The following is a 16,767-nucleotide window of genomic DNA, read 5'->3' as shown; positions in this document are numbered from 1 at the left end:
GTCTGAGGGGAGTATACACCTGTTGTGTTAAGTCGGGGTGTTAATGTTAATTTATTATTTATGTACGGGGGGGGAGGGGTTTGGGGGGTTGCTTTTTTAGATTGTGTTTTGTACTTAACCCTGTTGGGTTCTTTTTTCATTCTCATTTTGTTATTGATATTTTATGAAAACCTTTCATAAAAATTATTTTTTAAAAAAAATTTCCCCATATGATTCCCAATCTGAGCTGTAAAATCAGACGAGGAACTCAACTGACTAATTATTTGGAGATTGAGTAAATCCGGGTCACTTTTTCATGCTATGAACTGCGCAAGAATGAAAATTCTTATTGTTTTTATCAGTTGCAGTAATTATACAAAATTTAGTATTAAATTTGATAAAATCAATCCTTAGGTGGGTTATGTGCTAGATAAGCTATACCCTCGCCTGCCAAATATGTGTTCAGAAATTCTTTCTGGACCAGTTCAAGTGCACAGCAGCACTCCTGTTTCTATGCTTCCAGTTTCATAATTTTTCACTGGTGTGCTTACTGGTCCATCCCTGTGCGACCAATTCAGTTAATTCTTTTAAAAAATATATATATTTTATTAAAGTTTTTCGATCAAAAATAATTTTCCATTTTTACAAGTTTGTAACAAAATGTACATTGACCGTTATTTAAATAATATATTAACTAACAGCAAGTGCCGAAAACAAAGAAACAAGAAAAAAAAAGAAATAGTGACACTGAAAAAATAAATATAACCAACTAGCATGTAACAAAACAAAACCCCCCAAAAACCCAAATGCACCCCCCCTCCCCCCTCCCCCCTGGGTTACTGCTGCTGTCTTTCCTGTTTTCCCTTATCGCTCTGCGAGATAGTCGAGGAACGGTTGCCACCGCCTGGTGAACCCCTGAGCCGAACCTCTTAGTGCGTACTTTATTCGCTCCAATTTTATAAACCCTGCCATGTCGTTTATCCAGGCCACCACGCCTGGAGGTTTAGCTTCTTTCCACATAAGTAGAATCCTTCGCCGGGCTACTAGGGACGCAAAGGCCAAAACATCAGCCTCTCTCGCCTCCTGCACTCCCGGCTCTTCTGCAACCCCAAATATAGCCAACCCCCAGCTTGGTTCGACCCGGACCCCCACCACCTTTGAAATCACTCTTGCCACACCCACCCAGAACCCATGCAATACCGGACATGACCAGAACATGTGGGTGTGGTTCGCCGGGCTTCCCCTCCAAAAAATCTACTCAGCCTTGCTCCCGTCATATGCGTCCTGTGTAGAACCGTGAATTGGATCAGGCTGAGCCTGGCACACGAGGACGAGGAATTTACCCTACTTCGGGCATCTGCCCACAGCCCCTCCTCAATCTCTTCCCCCAGCTCCTCCTCCCATTTACCCATCAACTCCTCGACCATCGTCTCCCCCTCGTCTCTCATTTCCCTGTATATATCGGACACTTTACCATCACCAACCCATGCCCCGAAATCACTCTGTCCTGGATCCCTTGCGCCGGGAGCTGCGGAAATTCCCTCACCTGTTGCCTCGCAAATGCCCTCACTTGCATATATCGGAATGCATTCCCAGGTGGCAACTCGTATTTTCCTACCAGTGCTCCCAGACTCACGAACGTCCCGTCCAAGAACAAGTCCTTCAGCTTCACAATTCCTGCTCGCTGCCAAGATTGAAATCCCCCATCTATCCTTCCCGGGACGAACCTGTGATTGTTCCTTATCGGGGACCACACCGAGGCACCCGTCACTCCCCTATGTCGTCTCCACTGCCCCCAAATCTTCAAAGTCGCCACCACCACTGGGTTTGTGGTGTATTTTTTCGGGGAGAACGGTAACGGCGCCGTCGCCAGTGCTTTTAAACTAGTTCCCCTACAGGACGCCATCTCCAGCCTTTTCCACGCTGCTCCTTCTTCTTCCCTCATCCACTTACATATCATAGACACGTTGGCGGCCCAATAATAATCACTCAGACTCGGCAGTGCCAGCCCCCCTCTATCCCTACTGCGCTGCAGGAACCCCCTCTTTACCCTTGGGGTCTTTCCAGCCCACACAAAGCTCATAATACTCCTATCCACCTTCTTGAAAAAGGCCTTTGTAATCAGTATGGCCAGGCACTGAAACACAAAAAGAAACCTCGGGAGGACCACCATTTTAACCGCCTGCACCCCACCCGCCAATGACAGGGGCACCATGTCCCACCTCTTAAAGTCCTCCTCCATCTGCTCTACCAGTCGTGTCAAGTTAAGTTTATGCAAGGTTCCCCAGTTCCTGGCCACCTGGATCCCTAGATATCGGAAGTCCCTTGCTACTCTCCTCAGCGGCAGATCGTCTATTCCCCTGCCCTGTTCCCCGGGGTGCATCACAAATAGTTCACTCTTTCCCATATTCAATTTGTATCCCGAGAACTCTCCAAACTCCCTGAGTGTCTGCATTATCTCGGGCATCCCCTCCACTGGGACCGCCACATATAGCAGCAAATCATCCGCATATAATGACACCCGATGTTCCGCTCCTCCTCTAAGCACCCCTCTCCACTTCTTAGAGCCCCTCAGCGCTATGGCCAATGGCTCAATTGCCAACGCGAACAGTAACGGGGACAGGGGGCACCCCTGTCTTGTGCTCCTATGTAATCGGAAATAGTCGGATCGTTGCCTGTTTGTAACCACGCTTGCCACCGGGACCCCGTACAGGAGCTGAACCCATCTGATGAACCCCTCTCCAAATCCAAATCTCTTCAGTACCTCCCACAGGTAGTCCCACTCCACTCTATCAAATGCCTTCTCTGCATCCATCGCCACCACTATCTCCGCCTCCCCCTCCGGTGGGGGCATCATCATCACCCCCAGCAATCTTCGTATATTGGCATTCAATTGCCTCCCTTTAACAAACCCTGTCTGGTCGCCATGTACCACCTCTGGGACACAGTCCTCTATCCTTGTCGCCATCACTTTGGCCAGTAACTTGGCATCTACATTTAGGAGGGAGATGGGCCTGTATGACCCACACTACAGCGGGTCTTTGTCTCGTTTCAGGATCAATGATATCATCGCCTCCGACATCGTCGGGGGTAGTGTCCCCCTTTCCTTAGCCTCATTGAAGGTTCTCGTCAGAAGTGGGGCCAGTAGGTCCACATATTTCCTGTAAAATTCCACCGGGAACCCATCTGGTCCCGGGGCCTTTCCTGCCTGCATGTTCCCGATTCCTTTGACCACCTCCTCCACCTCAATCTGCGCTCCCAGTCCTGTCACCTCCTGTCTCGGGAACTCCAACTGGTCCAGGAAATGTATCATTCCCTCTTTCCCCTCCGGGGGTTGGGACTTATACAGCCTCTCATAAAATGACTTAAACACCCCGTTCACCCTCTCCGCCCTCTGTTCCATCCTTCCCTCCCTGTCCCTGACTCCTCCGATCTCTCTCGCCGCCCCCCTCTTCCTAAGTTGTTGGGCCAGCAGTCGGCTCGCCTTTTCCCCATATTCGTATTGTATTCCCTGTGCCTTCCTCCACTGCGTCTCCGCCTTACCCGTGGTCATCAGGTCAAAGTCCGTGTGTAGTCTCCGTCTTTCCCTGTATAGCCCTTCATCCGGGGCCTCCGCATATTGCCTATCCACCCTCAGAATCTCCCCAATCAGTCTCTCCCTTTCTTTACCCTCTTGTTTCCCCTTGTGGGCCCTTATGGAAATCAGCTCCCCCCTAACCACCGCCTTCAGCGCCTCCCATACTACTCCCACCTGGACCTCTCCATCATCATTGACCTCTAGGTATCTTTCAATACATCCCCTCACCCTTCCACATACCCCCTCATCCGCCAACAGTCCCATGTCTAATCTCCAAAGTGGGCGCTGCTCCTTCTCCTCTCCTAGATCTAGATCTACACAATGTGGGGCGTGATCTGAAACGGCTATAGCCGAATATTCCGTTCCTGCCACTTTCGGGATCAGCGCCCTTCCCAGGACAAAAAAGTCTATCCGGGAGTACACTTTATGGATGTGGGTGAAGAAGGAAAACTCTTTACTCCTCGATCTAGCAAATCTCCAGGGATCTACTCCTCCCATCTGCTCCATAAACCCCTTAAGCACCTTGGCCGCTGCCGGCCTCCTCCCGGTCCTAGATCTGGACCGGTCCAGCCCTGGGTCCAGCACCGTGTTGAAGTCCCCCCCCATTACCAAATTTCCCATCTCTAGGTCCGGGATGCGCCCCAACATACGCTTCATAAAACCTGCGTCATCCCAGTTCGGGGCATATACGTTCACCAGCACCACCGCCTCACCTTGCAATCTGCCACTCACCATCACGTACCTGCCCCCACTGTCCACCACTGTGGTCTTAGCCTCAAACGATACCCGTTTCCCCACCAGTATTGCCACCCCTCTATTTTTCGCATCTAAGCCGAAGTGGAATACCTGTCCCACCCATCCTTTCCTTAATCTGACCTGATCCGCCAATTTCAGGTGCGTCTCCTGAAGCATAACCACATCCGCCTTCAGTCTCTTTAGGTGCGCAAATACCCTTGCCCTCTTAATCGGCCCATTCAACCCTCTCACGTTCCACGTGATCAACCGGGTTGGGGGGCTCTTTACCCCCCCCATCGTCGACTAGCCATCCCCTTTTTTAAACCAGCTCCTCACCCGGGTCCCACGCTCCCGTTTGTCACCCAGACGGCGCCCTCCCGTCCCGACCATCCCATCCCGTATCAGCTCCCCCTTCCCCATAGCAGCAGCAACCCCCCCCCCCCCCCGCTAGATTCCCTTCTAGCTTGATTGCTCCCCCCATATTGCTTCCGGGAGTCAGCAAACTCTGGCTGACCTCGGCTTCCCCCGTTTACCCTTGGCCTCCCTGCGTGTGAGGTCCCCTTCCTTCCTGCGCCCACTTTTCCTGCCACAGTTTCCATAGCGCGGGAACAAAGCCCGCGCTTCCCTCTCGGCCCCGCCCCTAATGGCGCAGCTCCCTCTCCCCTTCCCTGTCCCCTTCCCCACCGGCACCCACATTTCTTCGTGTCCCCCCCCTCTGGGGGGGGGGGGTAAATTCTCCCGTCTAAAATGTTTACAGACAAGCCCTCCCCCTCTCCCCCCTTTACAATTCCTTGCCACCACCTTGCTACTTCTTTCCAAACATCCATTCCTCAAATCTAGTCCAACTTCTCTTCTTGAATAAATGTCCACGCCTCCTCTGCCGTCTCGAAGTAGTGGTGTTTGCCCTGGTGTGTAACCCACAGTCTCGCCGGCTGCAACATTCCAAATTTCACTTTCTTCCTGTGGAGCACCGCCTTGGCCCGATTGAAACTCACCCTCCTTCTCGCCACCTCCGCACTCCAATCTTGGTACACGCGGATCACCGCTTTCTCCCATCTGCTACTCCGTGTCTTCTTAGCCCATCTCAGGACCATCTCCCTGTCCTTGTAGCGGTGGAATCTCACCACTATTGCTCGCGGTATTTCCCCTGCCTTTGGTCTTCTCACGAGGAACCGGTATGCTCCCTCCACTTCCAGGGGGCCCGTCGGGGCCTCAGCTCCCATTAAAGTATAGAGCATCGTACTCACATACGCCCCAATATCCGCTCCCTCTGTTCCTTCGGGAAGACCCAAAATCCTTAAATTCTTCCTCCTCGAGCTATTTTCCAGGGCTTCCAGCCTTTCTATGCACCTCTTATGTAGTGCCTCGTGCGTCTCCGTCTTCACCACCAAGCCCTGTATCTCGTCTTCATTCTCGGCAGCCTTTGCCTTCACTCCACGGAGCTCCATCGCCTGAGTCTTTTGTGTCTCCTTCAATCCCTCAATCGCCAGCAACATCGGCGCCAGCACCTCCTTCTTGAGCTCCTCCACACATCGCCGGAGGAACTCCTGCTGTCCCGGGCCCCATACCATCTGGGCTCCCTCAGCCGCCATCTTGCTTCTCCCTTCTCTTCTCTGCCGCTGCTCCAGAGGATCCTCTGCAATCTGGCCACTACTATCGCTTCTTTCCATCCACACCCAGGGGGACTCCTTCCTTTGTCGCCTCACACTGGGTTTAGCCGTGAAAAATGTCCGTTGGGGCTCCCGATAATAGCCCAAAAGTCCGTTAAAACGGGAGGTGCCGAAACGTGCGACTTAGCTGGTCATCGCCGCAACCGGAAGTCCAATTCAGTTAATTCTAACTCTCTGCCCATGTTTATCTTAGAGATATTTCTAAGTGCTGTTACTGCTCAACAACATTAAAATTTAAATTTGATAAGTCCATTGATATGCACATGATATTACAAGCTTAATGTTTTGCTGTCATCGCTATTAATTTTTGGACTTCTTTGTAATAGAATAAATGGCTTTTTTTTGACAAAGGGTCATATGGGCTCGAAACATTAGCTCCTTTCTCTCCCTACAGATGCTGCCAGACCAGCTGAGATTTTCCAGCATTTTCCCTTTGGTAATAGAATAAACCTTCTGTCACACAATGGCTAAGGTTATAAACTACCTGGCTGGGATTCTCCGAGCCTCCGCGCCGAAATTGCGCTCGGCGCTGGGGTGGAGAAAGGGGTCTCAGACCCGCGGCGCCGGGACGCAATTCTCCGCGGACAGGAGAGTCACTGCTAGCCGCACGTGCGCGGACGACGCGGCACCAGTCAGGAGCCATTGAAATAGGCACCCGTGCCGATTCTCCGTGATTGACCAGCCGAGTTCCTGTTGAGTTCCGCTAACGTGGTTCCACCTGGTGGGAGCTCAGACACGTGGCCGCGTTGGCCACCCGGGGGGGGGCAGGGGCATCAGAATCCGGGGGGGGCCTCTACGACAGACAGGCCCGCGATCAGGGGCTACCGATCGGCGGGCGCGTGCGATCCGGTGGGGGGCCTATCTTCTTCCACGCTGGCCCGCTGTGTGGCTCTGTCATGCTGCGTGGGGGCTGCCGCGAAAATGGCCGCGTGCTCATTCAGTGCCCCGTATCGGCAGCAGGAGTTGCACAGCGCATGCCAGGGCCCTGCTATCCCTCTTAAAACTAGAGAATCACCCCGGACGTTTTGAAAAAAGTCTGGAGCGATTCGCACCCGTTTTCTGGCGGGCGTGGGGACGTAGCCCCATTTACAGAGAATCCTGGCCCCAAACAGTTACCAGATAGTTAAACATTCGTAAAGATAAAGAGATGATATTCAGACTTAACTTTTTCCTCAGTGTATGGAAAATACAAAACACTAAAACTCAAATGTAAAATGTGAATCCAAACGAATGTGAAGATAGACATTTCAATTTTAAAATTGAAATGTTCCTTAAATGGGAGCCAAGGCAGGCCAGTGAGGATAGGGGTGATGTACGGATAGTATTTGGCGCAAGTTTGGACATGGGCAGCAATGTTTTAGATGATCTCAAGTTTACGAAGGGTAGAACGTGGGGGGCTGATCGGACATGCATTGAAACTATTAAACCTGGAGGTAACAAAGATTTGATGAGGGTTTCAGCTGCAGTTAAGCTGAGGCAGGGATGGAGTTGGATGATGTTACAGAGGTAGAGGTAGACGTGTTTTAGTTATGGTGGGAATGTGTGGCTGAAATCTCATCTCTGGATCAAATATGACATCAATGTTGTAAGTTTGCTGGTTTAGTCTAAGATAGTTACCACGAAGATGGGTAGATTCCATGTGGTAATGGAGCAAGTTTGTAGCAGGGAATTTAGAGTGGTCGGAGAGGTGGTGCTGAGATAGAGCTAGGAATCATCATTGTACTTGTGAAAACTAATATTATGCTTTTGGATGATGTTTCTGAGGGATAGAATGTAGGTGAGAAATAGAAGGGGGGCAAGGATAGATCCTTGGGGAGAACAGAGAGAAAGCAGAAAAGGAAGCACTTGGAAGTGATACTCTGGCTATGATTAGATAGATAAGAATTGAACCAGGTGAGTCCAGTACCACCCAGCTCAATGACAGTGAAAGATGTTGGAAGAGGATAGTGCAGTCAACTGTAGACAGATCGAGAGGGAGAGGAGTGATAGCTTACCTTTCACAGTCACATTGGATGCCACTTGTGGTATTGATGAGAGGTGTTTGGATACTGGGATATTTTAGCCATTTTGCAGCTATTCATTTAACACAGATAACTAATAATAGAAAATTTGTAAAAGCTATGCACGTTCAATTATAATGTGATTGTAATATCTGGATTTCTATTGCTGGCAGACACAGAGTATGTTGTTTTTCAATGTATTGGACAGTTTTCCTCTTTAAAGGGGATACAAATCTTTGCTGCTGCCTCAACGTGTTTACCATCAGTTAGTGCTGTAGGATGTAAAAGTGTTTATCTTTCTCCTGAGCATTTCTAAGATAGAAAACTCCATGTGAATGTGAGGCACATTGCTTACTGCATTTCTTCGTATGTTTTCTAGCTTAACTGTGGTGTCTAAGGATGGGCTTTCTGTAACACTGGCCACTGTTGATGGATGCACGCAGGTACTAATTATAGCAAAGCCATTTCGAATGGATATTCAGAGTCAGGGAGTAATGGCCATAAGTGTGAATTCTCTCGGCTTTTTATACTTCGAACATCTCCGCAAGAAGTCACAAACTGAAATGTAAGTTTCAACAACTCCAATCCATATTATGTGACATTTATTCCAATATCAATTGTGCCCTGGGAATTTTCACACTGATAGGCACAGGAGTTGGCCTTTCAGCCCGTTTGACCTGTTCTACCATTTAGTTAAATCATATTGATCTATGTCTTAACTCCATTTACCCGAATTGTTAAATCCTCATGCACTTGCTCAACAAAAATCTATTTTCAACAGTTTTGAAGATTATGAGCACGAGAAACAGGAGCAGGAGTAAACCATACTGCCGAGCCTGCTCCAGCATTGAATATGATCATGACTAATCACGGGTTTCTGTTCCACTTTCCCGACTGCTCCCCATATCGGGCGGCACATTGGCACAGTGGTTAGCATTGCTGTGTCACAACGCCAGGGATTCAGGTTCAATTCTGTCCTTGGGTAACTGTGTGAAGTTTGCACTTTCTCCCCGTATCTGCGTGGGTTTCCTCCGGGTGCTCCGGTTTCCTCCCACATTCCAAAGATGTGCAGATTAGCTGGATTGGCCCCTTAGTGTCCAAAGATGTGTAGGTTAGGAGTGGTTACAGGGATAGGGCAGGAGAGTGGGCCGAGGTAGGGCGCTCTTTCAGACTTAATGGGTTGAATGGCACTGTAGGGATTCTATGATTCTATATCTCTTGATTCTCTGAGAGACCAAAAATCTGGCTGTCTCAGCCTTAAATATGTTCTGGAATGGTGCATCCACAATTCTTTGGGATAGGTAATTCCAAACATTCATATCCCTTTCAGTAAAGAAATGTCTCTGCATCTCAGTCCTAAATGGTCATCCCCTTATCCTGAAACTGTGCTGCCTTGTTGTACACTTCACAACTAGGGGAAACAATGTCTCAGCTTCTACCCTGTCAAGCCCCATCATAATCTTGAATGTTTCGATGTGACCTAATTCTTCCAAACTACAGAAATTATAAACCCAATCAGTCTCTCATCATAGATCACCCTATCATCCTGGGGAGCATTCTAATGAACCTTCTCTGTCGATGCAAGTACATTCTTCAATAAATATGGAGACAAAGATTGCACACAGGATTCCAGGTGTGGTGTCACCAAAAGCCCTGTACTTTTTTGTTCTTGTACTCCAAATTTCTTGCAATAAAGGCCATTATGCCATTTACCTTCCTCTTTGATAGCTGTGCCTGCATGCAAGCTTTTTGTGCACTTTGTACAAGTACACCCAAGTCTCTCTGAACATAAACATTTATAAGTTTCACACCTACAAATATTTTGCTTTTCTATTCTTACGACCAAATTGAATAACCTCACACTTCCCCAATTTTTATTCTATCTGCCACCTGTTCCCACTTTCAGAACTTGTCTATATCTCTTTGCAGCCTCTTTGTGCCCTCTTCACACTTGCATTTCCACCTAGCTTTGTACCCTCAGCAAACATAGATAAATTACTCTGTGTCTCTTCATCCATATCACAAATATGCATTGAGGGCAGCACGGTGGTGCAGTGGTTACCACTGTTGCCTTACGCCACCGAGGGCCCAGGTTCGCTCCGGTCTCTGGGTCACTGTCCGTGTGAAGTTTGCACCTACTCCCCGTGTTTGCGTGGGTTTCGTCCCCACAACCCAAAAGGATGTGCAGGGTAGGTGGATTGGCCACGCTAAATTGCCCCTTAATGGAAAAAATGAATTGGGTATTCTAAAAAATTTTTTTTTTTAATTAACATGCATTGTAAATAGCTGAGGCCCCACACTGATCCCCATGGCACTCAACTAGTCACATCCTGCCAACTTGAAAATGCACCATTTATTGCTCGTCACTGCTTCCTGTCCCTGAGACAATCCTATATCCATGCTAATGTATCATCCGCAACTTCATGAGCCCTTATCTTGTAGATTAACCTCTTGTCTGGCACCTTATCAAATACCTTTTGGAAATCCAAGTATATAACATCTACTGGTTCCACTTTATCTGCCCTAGCAGTTACATCCTCAAAAATATTTAATAAGTTGGTCATATAGGATTTCCGTTTCATAACACCATATTGATTTTGTCTAACCATAATAAGTGCATTGTTAAGAATTCATTAATAATAGATTCCGGCACTTAAATGATGATTGATGCCAGGCTAACTGGCCTGTAGTTTCCCGTTGTCTCCCTTCCTTGAAATGTGGTGTCACGTTTTCTAACTTCCAACCTGCTATGATAGTCCCAGATTCTAGGGAATTTTGATAAACCATAGCCAGCGCATCCACTATCACTTTAAGAACACTATATTGATTACCCTAATTTTATCATTCTTGTTAGTCCCTAGATTACTGTGGTGATATGCATCACTGTAAATACACAAGGGGTTAATGTAAATACACTGGGACTAAGTAAACACGAGAGGGAGCACCAGAGACATCATGACACACAGACATTCAACCAATAGGTCAGTAAGATAGGACACGACCAATGGGCAGTCAAGACACCCAGAGGTGACACTACCACAAGGGGGCTACCCATATAAAAGGACAGGGCACACATGCTCTTTCTCTTTTCCACAGGCGACACTTAGAGAGAAGGACAGGGGCAGATCGGAAGCATCACACCCACCGCATGGCTTAGAGCAGACTGGTTAGTTAGACTGAGTTACTATAGCAAGATTAGTAGGAGAGTAGAACTCAAGTAGGAGAATTGTTAACTGTTCAATAAATGTGTTAAACCGATCTCCAAGTCTGAACCTTCCTTTGTCAGAGTATACATCAAGGAAGCAGCTTATGCTACATGAAGAAGCATAACACAACAATTACCTTCTATTTCTTGTCTGTGACTTGTATCTTCTACTATGAAGACAGACTCAAAATATTTGCTCAGTGCCTCTGCCATTTCCTCATTGCTCATGATAATTTTTTCTCTTTCTGCTTTTAAAGGACCAATGTTTACTTTAGCTAGTCTCTTACATTTTACATAGTTACGAAAGCTCTTAAAATAAGTTTTTATATTCCTAGCTAGCCTACTCTTACATTCTACTTTTCTCCCTTATCAACCTTTTGCTGACCCCTGAGACAACGAGAGCAGTTTTACTGCACTGTACCTGTGCACAGCATCAAATACCCTCTCTCTCACAGATTTCAGGCAGCACAGTAGCACAGTGATTAGCACTGTTGCTTCACACCTCCAGGGTCCCAGGTTTGATTCCCGGCTTGGGTCACCGTCTGTGTGGAGTCTGCACGTTCTCCCCGTTTCTGCGTGGGTTTCCTCCGGGTGCTCTGGTTTCCTCCCACAGTCCAGAAATGTGCAGACTAGGTGGATTGGCCATGATAAATTGCCCTCAATGACCAAAAAGGTTAGGTGGGGTTACGGGGGATAGGGTGGAGATGTGGGCCTATGTAGGGTACTCTTTCCAAGAGCGTGTGCAGACTCAATGGCTGAATGGCCTCCTCAGCTGTAAATTCCATGATTCTATGATTGTACTGTGCCTCACCCGCAGCAGGCACACCTGAGGATCCAAAATCGAAATCAGCTTGCAGAGTCAGGAAAAGGGCCTTTTTTCAAAGAGAAGAGCAGCTCAGACTTCAACATTTTTGCTTGCAAAAAAATTCTTGCTTTGGATATCTGGGGGTTGGATTTTCCGCACCCCGACACCGAAATCGCGGCCGGCGCCAGGGAGGAGAATCCAGTTTGATGCCACAATTGGGACCAACACCTGTTCGGCGATTCTCCGGGCACGCACCAAAAATCGGCGTCACTGGGGAGTACGCTGCGCCCCCGGGGGCTATTGCCAGATACCCGCTCCAACATCCTCCACCCCCGACCAGCCAACTTTCCGACGGCGTGGAACTAACCTGCTATTACCGGTAGGGATGCTTGCGTGGCGGCTGCAGACTCAGTCCACGGCCCCCTGGTCGGAGGGAAGCGGATCGGAGGCCAGCTGGGGCCTTATAGGCGGCCGGGGAATTAATGTGCGGGGATTGAGGTTCGGCCGCGCGGCCAATCGGTGGGGGGGGGGGGGGGGGTCTCCTTTGTGGTTCTACCTCCACGGTCTGAGTCCGCCATGACTTGGAAGTGCAGGGGCCCGTATCTGCACCAAAAGCTGCGAGATGTACCCTGGGTCCCTGCTAGCCCCCTGCAGGGATTTGAATTTGTTTCACTTTTTGCAAGGATTTTCAGGAGTAAAACTCCACCGTTTTGACGCCGGCGTGGGGACATAGCCTCAATAGTGGAGAATCCAGCCCCTTTTCTTTAGAACTTTGCTTTTGTATTTTTTTTAATGAATTGAAGTTCCCTTGAGTGCAAACATCTTTCTTCACAATGGATCGTTTGGGTTACAGGACTCGATGCCTTATCAACATTAAATGACATGTGCAATCAGGATGCTGATGCAATGATGTGCATTGTAAAAATCAAAATCACGACGTATTTTGGAGAAACAGGCCCTGAAGAAATAACTTCTTTAACATGAAATGGGGCGGGATTCTTCCATCCCGCGGCAGAGTGTCCAGGGTGTCGTAAACGTTGTCGCGTTTCCCGCACCCCGACCCCCCCCCCACCAACCCCCGGGCCCGGCCCGGGCTGAGAGAATCCCGCCCATGATGTTAAGTGGGGCAGCTTAAAGTGAGGACTTAATGTACATTGCCTTTGTTAAAAGCTCATTTATTTAAAGCTTATTTAAGCATAAAGCTTATTTATTGTTTAATGCTCTGTCCAACAATATAACAACTGTTAGGAGGGCTGTAAGATGCTCCCACAGTATTTTCTGACCCTTGCTAGTCCTAATATATACTTTGCGATTTTTATGAGTCAAGATCCTTTTTCACTAATGTCATTCTTTTTTTCTTTTTAAAAAATAATTTTTATTAAGTTTTTCATAAAATATCAATAACAAAATGTAAAAGGAACCCAACAGGGTTAAGTACAAAACACAGTCTAGAAAAGCAACCCTCCATACCCTCCTCCCCCCTGTACATAAATAATAAATTAACATTAACACAACTGGTATATACACCCCCTCAGACCCTCCAGTGTAAATAACAAAAACAAAAATAAAGTAAACCCCCCCCCTCGAGTTGCTGCTGCCATTGACCAATGTCTACCGTTCTGCCAGGTGGTCTAAGAACGGTTGCCACCACCTAAAGAACCCTTGTACAGACCCTATCAAGGCGAATTTCCCCCTCTCCAACTTAATAAACCCCGCCATATTGTTGATCCAGGTATCATCGCTTGGGGGCCACGCATCCTTCCACTGAAGAAGAATCCTTCGCCGGGCTACCAGGGACGCAAAGGCCAGAATACCGGCCTCTTTCGCCTCCTGCACTCCTGGCTCCTCTGCCACCCCAAATATTGCGAGCCCCCAGCCCGGTTTGACCCTGGATCCAACCACCCTCGACACCGTCCTCGCTACGGCCTTCCAAAATTCCTCCAGCGCTGGGCACGCCCAGAACATATGGGTGTGATTTGCTGGGCTCCCTGAGCACCTAACACACCTGTCCTCACCCCCAAAAAACCGGCTCATCCTTGTCCCGGTCATGTGTGTCCTGTGCAGCACCTTAAACTGTATGAGGCTGAGCCTCGCGCACGATGAGGAAGAGTTCACCCTCCCTAGGCCATCTGCCCACGTCCCCTCCTCAATCTCCTCTCCCAACTCCTCCTCGCACTTACCTTTCACCTCCACCAACGAGGCCTCCTCCTCCTCCTGCACCTGGTAAGTTTCCGAGATCTTCCCCACTCCCACCCACCCCCCCCCCGAGAGCACCCTGTCCTGTACTGTGTGTGGCAGCAGCCGCGGGAATTCCACCACCTGCCGCCTGGCAAACGCCCTTACGTGTAAGTACCTGAAGGTGTTCCCCGGGGGGAGCCCGTATATCTCCTCCAGCGCCCCCAGACTCGTAACCACACAAAACGCCGTCTCCAGCCTCTTCCATGCAGCCCCCTCCCCCTCCATCACCCACTTGCGCACCATTGTCGCATTGGCGGCCCAGTAGTACCCACAGAGGTTGGGTAGCGCCAGCCCGCCCCTATCTCTACTCCGCTCCAGGAACACCCTTCTCACCCTCGGAGTCCCTCGCGCCCACACAAACCCCATTATACTCCTGTTGACCCGCCTAAAGAAGGCCTTCGGGATAAACATGGGGAGGCACTGTAACAGGAACAAAAACCTTGGGAGCACCGTCATTTTGACTGACTGCACCCTACCCGCCAAGGACAGCGGCAACGCGTCCCACCTCTTGAACTCCTCCTCCATTCGCTCCACCAGCCTTGTGAAATTAAGCCTATGCAGGGCCCCCCAGCTCCTGGCCACCTGGACCCCCAAAGACCTGAAGCTCCTCTCCGCCTTTTTTAGTGGGAGCTCGCCAATCCCCCTCTCCTGGTCCCCTGGGTGAACCACGAACAGCTCGCTCTTCCCCATGTTGAGCTTGTAGCCCGAGAAATCCCCGAATTCCCGAAGGATCCTCATTACTTCCGGCATTCCCCCCATCGGGTCCGCCACATACAGCAGCAAGCCGTCCGCATAGAGCGACACCATATGCTCCTCCCCACCCCGCACCAACCCCCTCCAGTTCCTCGACTCCCTCAGTGCCATAGCCATGGGTTCAATCGCCAGTGCGAAGAGCAGGGGGGGACAGGGGACACCCCTGCCTCGTCCTTCAGTGCAAACAAAAGTACTCCGACCTCCTCCTGTTCATGGCCACACTTGCCATCGGGACCTCATACAACAGCCTAACCCACCTGACAAACCCCTCCCCAAACCCAAACCTCTTCAGCACCTCCCACAGGTACCCCCACTCTACCCTATCGAAGGCTTTCTCAGCGTTCATCGCCACCACTATCTCCGCCTCCCCCTCCCTCGCCGGCATCATGATAACGTTCAAAAGCCTCCCCACATTCGCGTTCAACTGCCTCCCCTTCATGAACCCCGTCTGGTCTTCATGGATGATCTGCGGCACACAATCCTCAATCCTCATGGCTAAGACCTTCGCCAGCACCTTGGCATCTACATTTAGTAAGGAAATCGGTCTGTAAGACCCATACTGCAGGGGATCCTTGTCCCGCTTCAGGATCAAGGAGATCAGTGCCCGGGACATCGTCGGGGGTAGAGCCCCCCCCTCCCTTGCCTCATTGAAGGTCCTAACTAGCAACGGGCCCAACAGGTCCATATATTTTTTATAGAATTCGACCGGGAAACCGTCCGGCCCCGGTGCCTTCCCCGCTTGCATGCTTCCTATCCCTTTGGCCAGCTCCTCCAGCCCAATCGGAGCCCCCAATCCCGCCACCAGTCCCTCCTCCACCTTCGGAAACCTCAATTGGTCCTGGAAGCGGCACATCCCTCCCTCCTCCCGTGGGAGCTCGGACCGTTACAATTCCTCATAAAAGTCCCTGAAGACCCCATTGATGCCAACCCCACTCCGCACCACATTCCCTCCCCTGTCCTTAACTCCCCCGATCTCCCTAGCTGCGTCCCGCTTCCGAAGCTGATGCGCCAGCATCCGGCTTGCCTTTTCCCCATACTCGTAAATCGCCCCCTGGGCCTTCCTCCACTGCACCTCTGCCTTCCTGGTGGTCACCAGGTCGAATTCGGCCTGGAGGCTGCGCCTATTCCTCAACAATCCTTCCTCGGGCACCTCCGCATACCTCCTGTCTACCCTAACCATCTCTCCCACCAGCCTCTCCCTCTCCCCCCGCTCCCTCCTCTCCTTGTGGGCCCTAATGGAGATCAGCTCTCCCCTAACCACTGCCTTCAGCGCCTCCCATACCGTCCCCACTCGGACCTCCCCGTTATCGTTGGCCTCCAGGTACCTCTCTATACTTCCTCGAACCCGCTCGCTCACCTCCTCGTCCACCAACAGCCCCACCTCCAAGCGCCACAACGGGCGCTGGTCCTTCTCCTCCCCCAGCTCTAAGTCCACCCAATGCGGGGCGTGGTCCGAAATGGCTATCGCCGAATACTCGGTATCCTCTACTCTCCGTTTCAGCGCCCTGCTCAAAATAAAAAAGTTGATTCGGGAATAAGCCTTATGGACATATGGGAAGAATGAAAATTCCCTAGCCCCCGGACTTGCAAACCTCCAAAGGTCCACCCCTCCCATCTGGTCCATAAACTCCCTCAGTACTCTAGCCGCCGCCGGCTTCCTACCCGTCCTATACCTGGAGCGATCCAGTGCCGGATCCAGCACCGTGTTAAAGTCTCCCCCTATTATCAGGCCCCCCACTTCCAAGTCTGGGATCTGACCCAACATGCGCCGCATAAAACCCACATTGTCCCAATTCGGGGCATAC

At 50.1% G+C, this 16,767-nt stretch overlaps 1 protein-coding gene across 3 annotated transcripts in view; it reads left to right on the top strand.

Annotated features, from left to right (window-relative positions):
* Positions 1–16,767, top strand: part of LOC140398239 (neutral alpha-glucosidase C-like) — a 352,477-nt gene that overhangs the window by 116,067 nt on the left and 219,643 nt on the right. For all 3 annotated transcript variants that reach the window (XM_072486683.1, XM_072486676.1, XM_072486666.1), the window contains exon 6: positions 8,341–8,526. In XM_072486683.1, coding sequence (XP_072342784.1) covers positions 8,341–8,526 — 186 coding nt within the window. The remainder of the gene's footprint in view (positions 1–8,340; positions 8,527–16,767) is intronic.

This window comes from Scyliorhinus torazame, chromosome 2 (genome assembly GCF_047496885.1).
Source record: "Scyliorhinus torazame isolate Kashiwa2021f chromosome 2, sScyTor2.1, whole genome shotgun sequence".
In the NCBI taxonomy this organism is placed as follows: domain Eukaryota; kingdom Metazoa; phylum Chordata; class Chondrichthyes; order Carcharhiniformes; family Scyliorhinidae; genus Scyliorhinus; species Scyliorhinus torazame.
Note: the sequence above shows the minus strand (reverse complement) of the source record. Positions and strands in the feature narration are given on the sequence as shown.